General features: G+C 41.8%; 1 protein-coding gene across 5 annotated transcripts in view; it reads left to right on the top strand.

The window, feature by feature from the left end:
- The first annotated feature begins 409 nt into the window (after positions 1-409).
- Positions 410-18,606, top strand: part of LOC129823875 (retinol-binding protein 1-like) — a 29,515-nt gene continuing 11,318 nt past the window's right edge. The window contains exons 1-5 of one of the 5 annotated variants that reach the window (XM_055882932.1): positions 410-488; positions 1,882-2,027; positions 3,026-3,209; positions 5,056-5,141; positions 6,515-8,155. In XM_055882932.1, coding sequence (XP_055738907.1) covers positions 1,919-2,027; positions 3,026-3,209; positions 5,056-5,141; positions 6,515-6,930 — 795 coding nt within the window. In that variant the 5' untranslated portion in view covers positions 410-488; positions 1,882-1,918 and the 3' untranslated portion in view covers positions 6,931-8,155. Of the gene's footprint in view, positions 489-693; positions 946-1,881; positions 2,028-3,025; positions 3,210-5,055; positions 5,142-6,514; positions 8,156-18,065; positions 18,267-18,606 lie in introns of those variants that run through there. The other 4 variants (XM_055882931.1, XM_055882933.1, XM_055882934.1 and 1 more) reach the window with 4 other exon arrangements.

Below are 18,606 nucleotides of genomic sequence, written 5' to 3' on the forward strand. Positions count from 1 at the left end.
TGTGTGTGTGTGTCTTTACGGTCCACGTGAGGTGTTGTTTTATCTGTTTTCATTCATCTGATTTTAGTGCTCGCTTAAGTTACTTGATGTGGAAGACAGTTCCTTGCATGGCTCTATGTAGTACTGCATGTTTCCCAGTCTGTTCTGGACTTGGGACTGTGAAGAGACCCCTGGTAGCATGTCTTGTGGGGTATGTATGGGTGTCTGAGCTTTGTGTCAGCTGTTTGAACAGACACAAACACATTTTTACTTCCTTGATGTGTAGAACTTTGGCATTCAGTTTCATGTGAAGAACGCAGACCTCAAACAACTTGTGTTCTTTCTGCATGAAAAAAAATAACATATCGTCAGTTCTCTATTTTTGCCACTAGTTGTCACTATCGTACCATACCACTACAGAACCTTTATACAACGTTGTTCCAAGCTGGGGAAGACAAAAAGTGTAACACATGAGCCTTACGCAAACAAAGTAGTACAAGTGGGAAAAGGTAACGATATTATTGGTTGTAGCTACCATTGGCGTTAAAACATTTGAATGAATATGACCTTTTTTTGTATTATATAAGATAGCATAATCATAGTAAGACATTCGATGTGTGTATTATACATAGCCTGGTTACTGCTAGCTAGCCCGCTATCAATGTCAAATCACCTGTAGCCGCCTGATAAATACAGTCAACTACCCTTTATATACGCGGACTGGGTAGCTACTAGTCTCGCGTTGCCAAACCTCAAAGGTTCTCAAAAAGGCTAGGTAACGTTAGCTACTAGCTAGTGTAGCAAGAAAAGACTAGCTAGATGTTGAAAATAGTTTTGACTGCTATTGTAGCTGAATAACCAGTCGTGTTTTCGTGCATGTGCAGTTTAAATTAGAACAAATTAAAACTATCATAGAAGTTGTACGTGAGGGGTCTTCGGTGTAGCCTTGCGAGACTAACGTTACCTGTAAGTGCCTCGTCAATGTATTTTGATGCGTTCCGTAGTTTTCGTTGGAAAATGTTGTACCTTGTATGTAGTTATGTCACGCTCAGTGGTGTAAACTACTTAAGTACAAATACTTTAAAGTACTACTTAAGTAGTTGTTTGGGGTATCTGTACTTTACTATTTATATTTTTGACTATTTTTACTTCACTACATTCCTGAAAAATATTGTACTTTTTACTCCACAGTTTTCCTAAGACCCAAAAGTACTTGTTACAATTTGAATGCTTAGTAGGACAGGAAACTAGTCAAATTCCCGCACTTATCAAGAGCACACCCCTGGTCATTCCTTCTGCCTCTGATCTGGCGGACTCACTAAACAAACACAAATGCTTCATTTGTAAATTATATCTGTAGGAGGGTGCACCTGGCTATCTGTAAAAAAAGTTAATGGTGGTGTCTTTTTTGCTTAATATAAGTAAATGGAAATTAGTTATACTTTTGCTTTTGATACTTAGGTATATTTGATCAATTACATTTACTTTTGATACCTAAGTATATTTAAAACCAAATACTTTTTACTCAAGTAGTATTTTACAAGGTGACTTTTACTTGAGTTATTTTCTATTAAGGTATCATACTTTTACCCAAGGATGACAATCGGGTACTTTTTCCACCACTGGTCACACTCCAATTCAATATTGCTCAATTCTATATAGCTACTTCCTCAATAAGCCAAATATCATATAGTTACCATGATTCATACCTCAAATTTTGACCACACTGGTAAACCTCCTTAATGTCAATTTAAGCCCTTCAGTACTTTAACCACCTATGAGAGATAATCTGCATCAAGTATTCCATTTATTCAGGCATTGCTACAGTATATTATCAGCATTGCTGGTATTATTGAATTCATTTCCCATTCATCTCTAATCCTGTGTTCTGCTGTTTTTCAGTGTTCTGCGGGGGTGACCATGGATTGAGGGAACAAAGATGTCTGCCCGCATTCCGCTGGTCCTCCTGGCCTGCGGCTCCTTCAACCCCATCACCAACCAGCACATGCGGCTGTTCGAGCTGGCCAGGGATCACCTGCACCAGACAGGTCGTGCACCATAGAGACCCTATATTAATTTGCTATGTTCGTGTTGCCTCCTAGACTTGTATTATGCACCTGTCTGTTTATTTCGTCAGTGTGATCACGGGACAGTGGAAGGTAGAAGTCCCCCAAAGGGTTTCTGTGAAGCTTTCAGGAGCATTTACATTGTGGTTAAGTATCAATAGTAATCTGTACAGATAGAGCTGTGCCTTCCTTGCACACTACTTTACACCTTGTGCCTTGACATGAGCCTACCCATTCAGTCTATTTATATAGACCAACTAAACAGTTTGAATAAATATTGTTTTCCCATGGACCCTGGGGGCATAAGATGTCAGCTGACCTGTGAGAATGTGAACATTGTACAGAAAAAGCTGTATAGTATTATATTGCGTGGTGACTAAAGCTTTGTTATATTTTCCCATGTTGTAGACTTGGCCTTAATCCCATAGCCTTGTGATCGGTCGTAGCCGTTTCTGGTGCAATAAGGAAGACAATATAGCATTGAGGGGATTCAATTAGGTGTGTTTTGCACCGGGTGAAAGTTCATTGCATTCATTCTGGAACCAGGCTGCCTCCTGGGCGTGAGCCAGGTGCCCCGTTCGAAACCCACGGTGAAGTCGGCTCAAAACAAAAGTGACGTAAATTAAGCACGTCGAGTAATGAGTAAGATTCTGTGTTTTCACATGCAAAAGTGATTGCTTTAGATAAAAATGCTTTAGCTGCCTTCAATGAGAACTATTTTAACATTTTCAAACATATTTTTATGGAAAAGATATATTGTATGTTTCTGGATGATGCACCATGCTTCCTTGTTGACAACATGACCGAGCGGCGCAGATTACTGTTAGATTTGAGAAGGGTGCTCCTCAGTCACTGCTTTTGCCCATTCACGTCACGGGCCATAGACCGGTGCCCCGTGACTCAGTATAATCCAATCTGCCCAATGTCAGAGAGTGGGGAGGATCAAGAGTCTCATCAACCAATGATTTACCCCCTTTCAGGTCAGTTTCAGGTTGTGGGCGGGATTGTGTCTCCGGTGAGTGACGGCTATGGCAAGCAGGGCCTGGTGTTGGCCAAGCACCGCATCGCTATGGCGAGGCTGGCACTGCAGAGTTCAGACTGGGTCTCCGTTGACGATTGGGAAAGCCAGCAGCCCGACTGGACAGAGACAGTGGTCACAATGAGGTGTGGAGTCACACATTTTCACAGTTTCAACCTTTAAACTAATTGATTAAGTAACTACTAGTATATCACAGCCCCAAAATGGCTTCTCTCTGAAGAAACGTTTTGAGAAGTTTATTACTGCTTTGATGAACACTAAAAAGAAACATGTTATTAGAGATTTTGTGGAATCAGCATTGCCTTGTGATGCCACTGGTCATGTGCACCACAGTCGTCACTATGCAAGTTAGCCGCTGAGTGTAACCCTTTCATAACTTTAAGTGTTTTTGTTAAAAAATAACACAATACGATTCAGAGCTTTTATCTAAGATCTGATAGGTCAGGATTCCACCTCAAACATTAGTGTTTACAAGTGGTCAATACCTTAAACTAACTATGGTATCTTTTACTGGATGTTTTTGATTTCCAATAATAGGGTTTTACTTACAAAATCCTTCAATTCAGCTCCACTTTATTCATGAAATAATATCATGTTGTAAAAATGTCTAATTCCCTTTGTAAAGCATCTCAGCATGCAGAAAGACTTAATTGAACCTGCCAGTCAGAGCTTCATCCTCCTTTTCAGCCAGACAGATCCCGTCTAGACCTGACATTAAAAATAACTTTGATAATCCTATCACATTTAGACAATCTCATTAAAGGCTTAGTTTGCATCCACACCCTGTATTAAAATGTCTCCCAACATGATGTGTCACATCATGCCTCAACTGTCCACGTTCATGATCAGAATTTCCCACTTCATCTGAGGACCGTTACAACTACATTTACATGACTGTTGTGGTCCATCAGATCCGATCACAATGCATGTACTCTATTCTACACGTGTCCATAAACATCAAATTCTACTGAATATGAACAACATCCAATAACATTGTAATACTAGGTGTACACTGGTCCGGAGCCTTGGTTTATGTCCTCCCATGTGTTGTACTTCTCAGCTCTCATTCTTTAGCTCTTCATTAGCCGTTAGCGCTCCATAGAATCTCCTCTTCCCGCACCACAAGCCTGTTCACAATAGGAAGGCAATAGAGCTCCCTGGGTAAAAATCCCCTCTGTTGCTGCTCCATGCCAAATGTTCTTTGTGCCAGAAACCACCTCAGATTTAAGGCTGCGATGCCAGAGATTCCAGAGATATTTGGCAACATGGGGCCCATGCCAGGTCTGGGTCTTTACTGGGGTCAGATCCCTTGCTGCTGGCTGAGTGTGTTGCTATTGTAACCTGTTGCCATAGTGATTAAGTGGATGTGGGACACAGTTGCATTTGATATTGATCAACCAGTTGAAACTATACATACAGAAAGTTACCTCCACTTTACATGCGTGGGATATTGAGTGTTTATCTCCCACAATGGCACTCACTATTGATTTGATTTACAAGTCACATAAATGGACCAGCAACCTTTCATTTAGGGTTACACATAAACATGACATGCATTTAGTTATATGTACTCAACGACTATGTGCACCCATGCGAATGTAAACACACACACCCACACATACAAACATAAATGCACACGCAGCTGAAGTGCTGTTCCCAGCTGAAGTGCTGTGATGCATTATACAACACTCTCCTTGTCCCCTCTGCTCTGACAAATTCCCTTGTTAAGCGAGCTGTCTGCACTCTTAAGCTGCGTTTGCGCAACAAGGGGAGCTGATTAAAGCCATGAAGTGGCCTGTTGTCCACATTGGAGCAGGGCTGTTGAAACCTATGGGATCACGTAACCCAAAACACAAATCTTCTAGAACATCTGTAAGAGGCTTTTGCTCTCAACAGCATATTTCTTTATTGGTTTTCTTTGCGTTTGTCATATGTTTGTTTGTGTCTCCCTTTGCGTTGTCCTGCTGGCAGGTACCATTATGGTCGGATACTGAAGCAGTACCAAGAGGGCACAGGGAAGGACAGTGGTCCAACCACAAACTCCCATCATCTCACAAGTAAGACCCTCCTTGACCTTGCACTCTGTAGCATGGGCCCATTCTAGCCCCTTCTTCTTTTATGTTCAAAGATCTAAAAGGATTGGATAGGTCAGGGTTCTGCAACGTGTGGCTCTGGAGCCGCGTGCTGCTCTTTACCTGTCCCTTTGTGGGCCCATGGTGATCCAAGTAGTATTTTGAAGTTATCAATCAACTATAAAAGTAGTTGAAAGAACAAATCAAATAAGCTGTACTCACACTTGAACAACCACATGAGATGTATTTAACAACAGTTGAAATTGGCCTTCAACACTCAACACAGTTCTGTTTTATGGGACTTTTATGGGAAGTGGACTGAAATGGAACTGGGCCTCTCTCTCGGCACCAACTGAGCTGCAAATCAAATTGTATTAGTCACATGCACCCAATACAACAGGTGTATACCTTACTGAGAAATGCTTACTTACGAGCCCTTAACCAACAATGCAGTTCAAGAAAAAGAGTTCAGAAAATATAGATAAAATAAAGTAAAAAGAATAATAAAAAGTAACACAATAAAATAACGAGGCTATATACAGGGGGTACCGGTACCGAGTCAATGTGCGGGGGCACTGGTTAGTGGAGGTAATTTGTACATGTAGGTAGGGGTAAAGTGACGATGCATAGATAATAAACAGCAATCATCCTCTATTAATTATAAACCTCCACATTGGCACTGGCGTCCTTTACTCACTCATTAATACCCTAGTTTGAATCTTATTTAGGTTGAAATATGTATAGGATCTGTTTTTTCCTCTTAAGCCAACTAAGTAATCCTTTATCCCCTTTACACATTCAGCTCTATGAAATCAGCTCTATGAAATCAGCTCTATGGAAGCAGCATGTTCATTAAAGCTAATGATATTTAGAGGATGAGGGGGTTGGTGTGGCATGAACAGATCATTATGAAGGTTTCAGGATGGACCAGGAAAGACCGTGTAAATGGAGCCAGTCACACACACGCACACCATTCCTATCAAAGGCTGGTGGATATATCAGAAAGAACTCTATCAGAAATTCCCTAATCCCAGAGTGCTGTAGCATCTTCTCCCCAAAGATGAGTGTTAGACATGTTAAATATGTTGAAGTGTACAAGGGAATAAAACATAAATGGTAAACCAATGCCTAAAATGGCTCATTCTAGTGAGGAATGGATTACATGGTTTACCGCAGTAGAAATAAAGAAATCGACAAAACAAATGAATAACTAACTCTCAGCAAACCCATTAAAACCATGGCTTTCATGTTTACTTCAACATGATGGCCACATCCAAATCTCTTGGGTGGAGAGCAGGGGTGACATCAGTGTAAAGGCCGCCATTCACCAACGCTTCCTTTTCTTGGCCCTCTCTCAGGCTCCTCTCTCAGGCTGAAGCTGCTGTGCGGAGCTGACTTCCTAGACACCTTCAAGGTGCCGGGCCTGTGGCTGGACGACCACGTGGAGGAGGTGGCGGGCCGCTTCGGCCTGGTCTGTGTCAGTCGGGGGGGCCTGGAGCCCGAGCGCGCCGTGCACGAGTCGGAGACACTGTCACGCCATTGGCGAAACATCTTCCTGGTGCGCGAGTGGGTCCGCAACGAGACCAGCGCCACGGAGGTCCGGCGGGCCTTGAGACGAGGCCTCAGCGTCAAATACCTCCTCCCAGATTCTGTCATCAAGTATATCCACCAGCACAACCTCTATACCGGGGATAGTGAGCTGAAGAATAAGGATGTGCTATTGAGGCCGCTTACCAAGCAGACAGAGATGCCTGTGAATAATCTGGATGATTGACTGAGAGACTGCCATTGACCTTCATTGATGGAAGCAAGCATATGATGTGCCAATAGCAGATACATCTACTGACTTTCCAAGAACAGGCCATGTGGCCCATAACTAGTTCACTTCTGTCATCTCAGTTGAATATGTGGCACACCACACGCACAATGTTTTGCCATCAGTGGTTGCCTTTTTTATATGCAGATTTTATACACATTTGTTAATGTTGGCAAACTTGATGTAACAGCAAAGACATTTGTGCAGCAGTGCAGATGACTAGAGAGACCAGATGAGAATTGTGATTGACGTGGTGGATTGTAGTAAACTGGACTAGTTTAGGATGCTCCTAAACTATTGCTGACATGTAATCTGTTTTGGAAGAGATGACATCATCACCCCCAACAGCCCACAGACACAGTCCGGGTATGTGCTGGCTGGCTAGTCTACATGATCAGATTATTATAGATAAGAGCGAGAATATTTTAATTTGTCAAAAGGCAGTCAAGCATCATGACACCAGAATAATATCCTCGATATTTATTGGAAATGACCATCAAGCTCATCACCGTGCACTTTCAACACCCTGTGAAGCTCATCATAACTGTAGCCTAATAATCTGTATGCTTTCTTGAGTCGTAGTGGGGGGACCACACACCACTCCAAGTTTACCCCGATATGATGATATCACTATTTGCACATAAAGGCATTTAAGTGTAAGTTTATTTTATTTTTACAGGGACAGTGCACATTAATCAACGTTTCAGTAAAAGTGCCGGTTTTGCCAGCCGGCTAATTTTCAACTGCAGTCCCTGGGCAGATTATTAAAAACAATTACAATATAGACAATCATTGAGCAGTGAGCACACGCAGAGCAACATAGGACAAGCAAGACATAGCATACAGACGAGCAACATAGGACAAGCAAGACGTAGCATACAGACAGAGCAACATAGAACAAAAAGCAGCAAGACAAAATTCATAAAAGCAACAAAGTGTTTCCACACCTCACAAGCTACAGACAACAGTCAACATGGAAAGCGGCAATACAAAGCTAGGGATTATGTTCACAAATCTGATTGACCTTTAGCCATGTCTACATGCATTTTGTGAAAGTGTGATATGTTTGATATTTCCTCCACATTCCTTGCGTAATTAATTTTGCGGATACAAAAAGATCCCACCCACCATGTCGAATGAACAAACTATTTGTCGGTATTAATAAAATGGTACCGAAACGTTCTGTTTCCATCGCGGCTGTCATTACTTTAAAAAAATATATTATGACTACTCACATAAAAACTATGGATGGAAACATGGTTTATGTTACCGATAGGCCAACACTTAGCACCGTTTTATATGGCCACTGTGCATTTGCATGTCAAGACAGTGGTTGGTCAGCTCAAAACACGGCTATGCCTAATCGAATTGAGAGTTGTACAATTTATGGTGTCATAAAAATTTAAAAATGCACCCCCCGCCCCAACGTAAAAATATTTTCAATAATGTTTACGCCCACAAATAACAAATATAGCAACCCTGTGTTTATGAACGTGGATATAGACTTCAGCATGATTTTGTGGCACAGTCGATGCCACGCAGGTCTATAGGCCAGAAGGTTGAGTGTTCACCGACCACCACAGAGGAGCTCACTCTCCCTGCATGTTTCATCACTGATAGGCCTGAAACATTCTTCCTCACCTCAAGTTCAACTGTCCGAGTCAGTTGTAGCACCGGTGCACACTGCCTTCATATCATAGGCTTGCAGTAGCTAAAGCTTAATAATAACCACACCAAACCTTCACAAAAGTTTGTAAACTTGAGTGTAATATCAAAAGTCAAGCCATTGTTTATAGGGAATATAAAGTAAAAACAGGCCATTATATTGCAGCAAACACAACATAACAGTTGGAACTTAATTTGGCCTAAGAAAATGGCTCAACTGAATGAAATACAACAATTGCGAACTGGTTTAAACCTTATTGCAGTAATTACCAACAAAGGCAAGTGCGTACCATACACAACAAATTACAGAAATAGAATCATATCACATACAGACCTACTTATAACCTAGCTTAAACTAAATACGGAGCACACAATTAAAAAGACAGATAAAATGTCATTTAGCCAATGAAAATGTCAATGAAAAAAAAAAAAAAAGTTCTATAAATAAATAGGCTTAATAATAAATGATATACAATAATAAGGATAAAACAAGTTATTAGAAATACATTTAAGTTTCAAAATTGCATCCTACCTAAATAGGGAGTTGCCACTGTAGCCTGTATTTGGCCATGCCAACGTTCTTCTCATCTTCCACTACAATATTAAAACTTATATTAAATTCCCCTTGTAGACTTTTCACTATAGGTGTACTCTTTTTCATCTAACTTTTGTTTTACTTCAATGAAAAAGCCATCTATCTTCACAATCAACAGTGGCCTAGGCCAAGGCTCCTCTCTCGCTCGGTCTCTCCTAAGCAGCAGGCTCATGTGCGCACAATGCGTGAGAGAATGGTTCTGAAGCGTGAATTTGGGGCGTAGGCTATGATAGACAGCCTCTCCAGGACAATTTGGGGCATAGGCTATGATAGACAGCCTCTCCAGGACAATTTTGGGCTAGGCTATGATAGACAGCCTCTCCAGGACAATTTGGGGCGTAGGCTATGATAGACCGCCTCTCCAGGACAATTTTGGGCTAGGCTATGATAGACAGCCTCTCCAGGACAATTTGGGGCGTAGGCTATGATAGACCGCCTCCAGGACAATTTGGGGCGTAGGCTATGATAGACAGCCTCTCCAGGACAATTTGGGGCGTAGGCTATGATAGACAGCCTCTCCAGGACAATTTGGGGCGTAGGCTATGATAGACAGCCTCTCCAGGACAATTTGGGGCGTAGGCTATGATAGACAGCCTCTCCAGGACCATTTGGGGCGTAGGCTATGATAGACAGCCTCTCCAGGACAATTTGGGGCGTAGGCTATGATAGACAGTCTCTCCAGGACAATTTGGGGCGTAGGCTATGATAGACAATCTCTCCAGGACAATTTGGGGCGTAGGCTATGATAGACAGCCTCTCCAGGACAATTTGGCCTGCTACAATTCTATTTATTGACTTTTCCACGGGCTAAGGGAAACCCTGGTGCATTGTTCCATCAGAGTTGTGTTTTCTATCATTCACTTGTTGCAAAAAAAAGTCTGTGCACATTAAAAAAAAGATGTTGAGCTTAAATTCACATGTACCGAATAAAAAATCCAAAGCAATGGGTTTCCATCACATTTTCAACTCTAGGCCTACTGATGGTTTTGTCACAACATGTTTTACATAGGTATAGCAAATGTGCCCACTCTGGTATTGGCACGTGCGCTCTAGCCAACAGCTTGTAGATACAGTGCAGGTATTTTTTATTACCTCTGACCTTTAACTAGGCAAGTCAGTTAAGAATAAATTCTTATTTACAATCACAGCCTACCAAGGCACAGTGTTTTAACTGCCTTGTTCAGGGGCAGAATGACAGATTTTTACCTTGCTGGGATTCAATCCAGCAACCTTTCGGTCACTGGCCCAACGCTCTAACCACTAGGCTACCTGCCGACCCAGGTATAGCCTACTACATGATGATATCATTATTCACTAAAGCACAGATTATTTTTATTTGTCAAATGTCAGCCAAGCATCATGTCAGCAGAATAAGACCCTCCATATTTATTGAAAGGAGCATCAACTGCATATTTATTGAAAGGAGCATTGGCTGACACTGCACTTTCACCACCTTGTGAAGTTCATCAGAACGTATTTCATCTGTAGCTTAATAAACTGCATGCTTTCCCATGATATCCTGACATTTTTTATCCAACATGTAGGCTACTTTACTGCATTTAGTCCTATTTTTTTTAAAGGCGCACACAGCTTCATATCAATACAACTATCAATACAACTATCTAGGTCAAATAGGGGAGAGGCATTGCGTAATCTGTTTTTTGAAACCAGGTTTGCTGTTCATTTAAGCAATATGAGATGGAACAGAGTTCCATGCAATAATGGCTCTACATAAATCTGTACGCTTTCTTGAATTTGTTCTGGATTTGGGGACTGTAAAAAGACCCCTGGTGGCATGTCTGGTGGGGTAAGTGTGTGTGTGTGTGTCAGAGCTGTGTGTAAATTGACTATGCAAACAATTTGGGATTTACAACACATTCATGTTTTTTATAAAAGAAGTGATGTAGTCAAATCAAATTTATTTATATAGCCCTTCTTACATCAGGTGATATCTCAAAGTGCTGTACAGAAACCCTGCCTAAAACCCCAAACAGCAAGCAATGCAGGTGTAGAAGCACGGTGGCTAGGAAAAACTCCCTAGAAAGGCCAAAACCTAGGAAGAAACCTAGAGAGGAACCAGGCTATGAGGGGTGGCCAGTCCTCTTCTGGCTGTGCCGGTGGAGATTATAACAGAACATGGCCAAGATGTTCAAATGTCCTCTTCTGGCTGTGCCGGTGGAGATTATAACAGAACATGGCCAAGATGTTCAATTGTTCATAAATGACCAGCATGGTCAAATAATAATCACAGTAGTTGTCGAGGGTGCAACTAGTCAACACCCCTGGAGTAAATGTCAGTTGGCTTTTCATAGCCGATCATTGAGAGTATCTCTACCGCTCATGCTGTCTCTAGAGAGTTGAAAACAGCAGGTCTGGGACAGGTAGCACGTCCTGTGAACAGGTCAGGGTTCCATAGCTGCAGGCAGAACAGTTGAAACTGGAGCAGCAGCACGGCCAGGTGGACTGGGGACAGCAAGGAGTCATCATGCCAGGTAGTCCTGAGGCATGATCCTAGGGCTCAGGTCCTCCGAGAGAGAGAAAGAAAGAGAATTAGAGAGAGCATACTTAAATTCACACAGGACACCGGATAAGACAGAAGAAGTACTCCAGATATAACAGACTGACCCTAGCCCCCCGACACATAAACTACTGCAGCATAAATACTGGAGGCTGAGACAGGAGAGGTCAGGAGACACTGTGGCCCCATCCGATAATACCCCCGGACAGGGCCAAACAGGCAGGATATAACCCCACCCACTTTGCCAAAGCACAGCCCCCACACCCCTAGAGGGATATCTTCAACCACCAACTTACCATCCTGAGACAAGGCCGAGTATAACCCACAAAGATCTCCGCCACGGCACAAGTCAGTCTCTCCTCAACTCTTAACCAAGAGAGGCTGGTATGCATAGCATTTATATCAGCCCTCTGATTACAGCAAAGAGCAAGACATGCAGCTCTGTTCTGGGCAAGCTGCAGCTTAACTAGGTCTTTCCTTGCAGCACTCGACCACACGACTGGACAATAATCGAGATTAGACAAAACTAGAGCCTGCAGGACTTGCTTTTTGGAGTGTGGTGTCAAAAAAGCAGAGCATCTCTTTATTACGGTTAGACCTCTCCCCATCTTTGCAACCATTGAATCTATGTTTTGACCTTGACCGTTTACAATCTAAGGTAACGCCAAGTAATTTAGTCTCCTCAATTTGTTCAACAAAGGCTGCACGGAAATCTAACAGTACAGTTCCCACAATCATCTTATTAACAATTTCTTTCAACCAATCATCAGTCATTTGCGTCAGTGCAGTACATGTTGAGTGTGCCCTTCTCTATAAGCATGCTGAAAGTCTGTCATTAATTTGTTTACAGAGAAATAGCATTATATTTGGTCAAACACAATTTTCTCCAACAGTTTGCTAAGAGCTGGCAGCAAGCTGATAGGTCTGCTGTTAGAACCAGTAAAGGCCTCTTTACCACTGTTGGGTTGCGGAATTACTAACGGTTTCAACGAAGGCCTGAGAACAAAGACTTTCCTCTAGGCTCAGATTAAATATATGACAGATAGGAGTGGCTATAGAGTCAGCTACCATCATCAGTAGCTTTCCATCTAAGTTGTCAATGCCAGGAGGTTTGTCATTGATCAAAAACTATTTTTCCACCTCTCCCACATTAACTTTACAAAATTCAAACTTTGCAATGCTTTTCTTTATTTGTTTTTTTATGCATGAATACAATGGCTCACTGTTCGTTGTTGGCATTTCCTGCCCAAGTTTGCCATTAAAATAATTGGCAACATCAAATGGTTTTGTGATGAATAAGCATTCTGATTCGATGAAAGATGAGTTGAATTTGTCTTTCTGACCATTTCATTTAAAGTACAAGTTTTTTCCCAACATTCTTTATATCATTGATCTTGGCTTCCTAATACAGTTTCTTATTTATGTTGAGTTTAGTTACATCATTTGCAGTAAGTCAGCCAGTCAGGTGTGCAACCAGGCTTATTAACCACTACCTTTGCCCCATCTCTTTCAACCATGCAGTTTTTCAATTCCTCATCAATCCATGGAGCCTTAACAGTTCTAACAGTCTGTTTCTTAACAGGTGCATGTTTATCAATAATTGGAAGAAGCAATTTCATAAATTCATCAAGTGCAGCGTCTGGATGCTGCTCAATAATCACATCAGACCAACAAATATTTTTAACATCATCCACATAAGAGTCACAGCAAAATCTTTTGTATGATCTCTTATAGACTATCTTCGGCCCAGCTGTTGGAACTTTGGCTTTCCTGGATATAGCCACTATATTGTGATCACTGCATCCAATGTGTACGGATACAGCTTTAGAGTAAAGTTCTACAGTATTAGTAAAAATATGATTGATACATGTGGATGATCTTGTTCCTGTAGTGTTTGTAAACACCCTGGTAGGTTGATTAATAACCTGAACCAGATTACAGGCACTGGTTACAGTAAGAAGCTTCCTCTTGAGCAGACAGCTTGATCACAACCAGTCAATATTCAGCTCCTCAAGAAAGTAGAATGCTCTGTTTACATCATATACACTATCATGAGTTTCACACACATTATTTAGATACTAACTGATAGCACTTGGTTGTCTATAGCAACATCCCAAAAGAAAAGGCATTAGATGTGCCAAGTGAAACTGCAACCACAACACTTCAATAACACTTGACATAAAATCTTCTCTAAGCATTACAGGGATATGGCTCTGAATATATACAGCAACACCTCCCCCATAAGCATTTCTGTCTCCTCTATAGATGTTATATCCTTGTATTGCTACGGATGTATCATCAAATGAATTTTCTAAGTGAGCATCAGAAATGGCTAATATATGAATGTTATTTGAGGACAGCAAGTTATTGATTTCATTAACCTTATTTCTAAAGCTACAAACATTATGGGCGGTTTTCAGACCTTTCTTGGGTAGCTTATCAGAGATTGACATAATATGGAAATAAGCAAACAAAGCAAGAGAAAAATATATATATTCCGCAGTCCATTAATCAATTGGTGTGTGTGCTGCGTGGTTGAAGCTACAAACCCATAGGCTTGGCTCTCTCATCCCTTCCAGGCTTCTGGGAGGGATGGTGGACAATGAGCCTGTCATAGCAGATGTAATGTCCCCACACACTCTGGCAGCTTTCATGGCTGGGATTTCCTCTTCCGGCGCGCACATTCTGGATAATCATGTTGAGGACGGTATACGTTCCTCCTAAGTTCTTGGCTCTTTTCAGAACAGCTAACTTGTCCTTGAACCTCAGAAACTTGACCACTATTGGCCTGGGTCTATCACCTGGGCCGGTGGTGGGTTCTCCAGTCCTGTGGGCGCGCTCCACCTCAATCTTCCTGTGGTCCATCTTCAATTTCTTAGAGATAATTTCCCTCACTTTGTCCTCAGACTCTGTCCAGGTCTCATGTGGAGATTCTGCAATTCCGTCAACAACCATGTTGTTCCGCCTTGATTGTCCCTTGAGATGTATCCGTCATTGTTATCATGGATTCACACACAGAACTGATGTCTTCTCTCAATGACTTACAGATTGCTGTCATTTTGCCATTCTCCTGTTTCAACTCATTGAACTGACCCTGGGAGAACTGCAAACTGTTCTTCAGGTCCTGGACCTCTCTGGTCAGGTCATCCATTCTTTTATTAGCTGAATCCACCAGTATTTGGACAAAACACTTTCTATTTTCTTGTTGTTGTAACAACTGCCTGTAGATCTCTTTTTGTTAGTTTAAAATATACTTCACCTGTGATAGAGAGACACCACTGTCCTCAACGGTACTCCCGCTGGCTTTGGTCTTTGTCATGGTAGCTAGCAACGTAGGTTATGTTGTTTCTCCTCGCAGTTCCAGACAGGGCAGGTCACAGGGAAGATTGAAAACAACAAACAGCAGGGATCTAGACAGCCACAAACCTGGGACATTCTGCAGTCGCATAACCGCGTCGCGGGCTGCGTTCAAGCCCTCAAGAAATCCTGCTAGCTTGATAGGCAGCTAGTTAGCAGCTACGCCAAATAGCTCCTCAGATCCGGCCTTGGTCAGCAGGATCACTGGACAGAGAGTAGCTGTCCCAGAAACAGATGCCAACTGCGTCGCGGGAACCAAACTTAAAAGTTAGCTAGCTACTAAGAAATTGTCCAATACACTTTCAAAACAACAAACCAAGCTCTCCCTCATTCTGCGTTCAACAGGAAGTCCCCCTGTCCATGGAATCTTATTTATTATGATCTAATAGGCAAAACTGATCGGTAAAAAGTTTGGATGGAAACCTGGTTAATGTCAAGCCATTTTGAGGATGCTGGAATTATATTTTGGATGAATTTGTGCATACCTATAGGAGACTAATCAGATTAAAACATTGTGACTGGTTGTATTTATGCCATATATAAAAGGTAATACATTTTAAAAATGAATTGATAAATATTTTGGCTATGTTGAAATGTTCTAGGTGCGCAAGGAATAGCCGCTCGGATTGGCGAGGAGGCAGTGTGGGTGTTAAGCTTTCCTGAATAAGCGGGCCTGCCAGGAGCATATGTTGCCACATTATTTTAGGAGGACGTGGGAGAATGATTATCTGATACAGACAGCGCATTCAGTATCAGAGGTAAAAATACAGCCAGACTGGCCTGCCACTGTGCCTTTCTAGACCTTATAAACTGTCGAGAGTAGACCACAACTGATCCAAATGGAATTAAACATTCAACTTACAGGGCGTTTGCGACATTATTCAAATGACATTTTCACTGCAGCCTAGAGTATAATTTTGTACTCACTTGAAAACAATAATACAATTATTCATTGCATTGTGGTGTTGTAAGCTACTATAGTCTAGGAAGGATAATTGTATTGTCCCTAAAAAATATCAATAGGGGAGCTTTTTTAGCTGAGTGTTTCATGTCTTCACTTTCCTTTCATATGCAATGATGTACCTGGCATGTTCACTGCCTATCAGCTATTCCTATCTGTTCTTGTCTATTCATATTGAAAATGTATTGTAATGACCTGACTAGGTCATAAAGGAACAATTGTCCAGACAGAGGTTTGAGTTTACGGTTTATTAACCCAACTTCACACAGGCTACTGTTTGGCCGTAGCCCACGCCAAATAAATGAAGGGTACCCTGTAAAACAACCGTGACCTTCTCTTGTGAAGCCCAGACATAAGAGAGAGAACAATGGCAAAACCTTGTCTTAATATCCAATATTATATGGCCAATATACCACAGCTCTTGAAGAAGAATCTGGCCTTAATGGCCATGTACTCTTATAACCTCCACCCTGCACAGCCAGAAGAGGACTGGCCACTCCTCAGAGCCTGGTTCCCCTCTAGGTTTGGTTCCTGCCTTTCTAGGGAGTTATTCCTAGACACAGTGCTTCTACATCTGCATTGCTTGCTCTTTGGGGTTATAGGCTCGGTTTCTGTATAATCACTTTGTGACGTCTGCTGATGTAAAAAGGGCTTTAGAAATACATTTGATTTGATTTAAGGGCTATTCTTAAGCACGACACAATGCGGAGTGCCTGGATACAGCCCTTAGCCTTAACCCACAAGCTAACCCCCATGGTTACCAACATTATTACAAGAGTCAAAATAAATGTTTTGTCATACCCTTGGTATATGGTCTGATATACCCCAGCTTTCAGCCAATCAGCATTCAGGTCTCGAACCACTCAGTTTATAATAAAAGTTGGCACATGGAAAAGTGTAGTGCATAAGGGAAGTACCAAAACACCTTGATATAGGGGAGGCGCATGCAAGCAGCTGAGGAAATGTAGCTAGGATGGAAATTATATTGTAAAACCTGCAAAAGAGCAAATGTTAACCAGGGAAAAAATGCACTACCCTCCCATGTGCCCAATAAAAAAAAATACACAACCCTCCCCAAAGCAAAAAATGAAGTTTGACAACCCTCCCCTATTTTGGACCACCCCTTCCCCCAGTAAATTGCGACCTGTTCCTTAACCCTTGCTTGCTAGATAGCCAGCTAGCTACGGCTAACATAGTCACGACCTCTGCCGCCAGACTAACAACAAGTATCTGTTTTCTATTGACGTTCATTTGAATAAATCCATAACAATGCGCTGATAGTGCCCGATTTTGCCTGGAGGAGCTAGAACAGTTTCCCTTATCCTCAGGCCACTCGAGACTGGGGATCGCATTGCATATCAAACACTAGGCTAGTTAACTAGCTAAATAGTTTGTTGTTGGCAAATCTGCCGAATAAAAAAAAAACAGTTGCTGAAAACAGCTGGTCAAACTAGAAACACGTGGGAGGATTTGACAGCAGAGCGCCTCTTGCGTCATGACTGCAACAGTAGGGACCAGAGAAATTCATGTTTATCACTCACCAGGTTAGTTCACCAGATGCTCCAAAACAATATGTCTGCAAAAACCAATCAATGCCTAGCTAGCTATTTTTTTGTTGTTTTTCCTGCGTTTACAATGTATCCCATTTCAGTTTGATTAGTTGCTAGTTTTGCTTTTTGTAACTTTGTAGCAAGTACGGTCTGCATCTGTAGGCGCATATTGAAAGGTGTCCCGTTATCTGGTTTTAATGTCCATTCTAGAATGCTCTTCTAGCCAATCAGAAACGGGTATTGAACAATACTGTGGTATAATTTATATATTATGTCGTTCCCAGCCTGCTCTCATGGGCTGGGGACGAGGTTTAATTGATAGACTGACTATGTGCGCTTGTTCCAAATGCGCGGCTTGCGTAGGGATGCATGCGGGTGAGTCGGCGGATCAGCGGTGGAGGGAGGCTCAAAATGTTGTAGGAAAAAAAATGAAAACTAGTAAGTAATCAGATTAAAGGGGTTATGTTTCAAATTGGAGGTATGGACAGTGGTCCGGCATTCGATTGCAAGTAAACAGCGATATATCTCCTTTACCCTTTTCACTGGGAGTAAGGACACTAGAAACACACAGCAATATGCCAGTTGACCTGAATGGGTATTGGAAAATGATCTCTAATGACAACTTCGAAGAGTACTTGAAAGCCCTCGGTGAGTTGTCCCACAGTCTTTTATGGATAGTTTGCGCTTAATGACGGGGATTCAAACTTCAGTCAAAATGGATGATGCGCAAGGATACCTGCTGGACCACTGCGCCATGGGTTCAATATTCCAACTATAGACCTAGCGAACATTACTATTCTGAATATTTAGAGACATATTTAGGGTTATAACATTTAGTAGTTTGAAAGTGTTCTTATTGGAGCATTGGTGTAGATACTGACAATTGTTGTGTCACTTAAAATAATGGTTTCGAAAGTGCCTCATATTTACAAATTATCCAAAAAAGATTTCCGGGAGTTGGATCCAGTTAAATAAAGCCTATAGGCTA

This window comes from Salvelinus fontinalis, chromosome 26, assembly GCF_029448725.1.
Source record: "Salvelinus fontinalis isolate EN_2023a chromosome 26, ASM2944872v1, whole genome shotgun sequence".
In the NCBI taxonomy this organism is placed as follows: Eukaryota; Metazoa; Chordata; class Actinopteri; order Salmoniformes; family Salmonidae; genus Salvelinus; species Salvelinus fontinalis.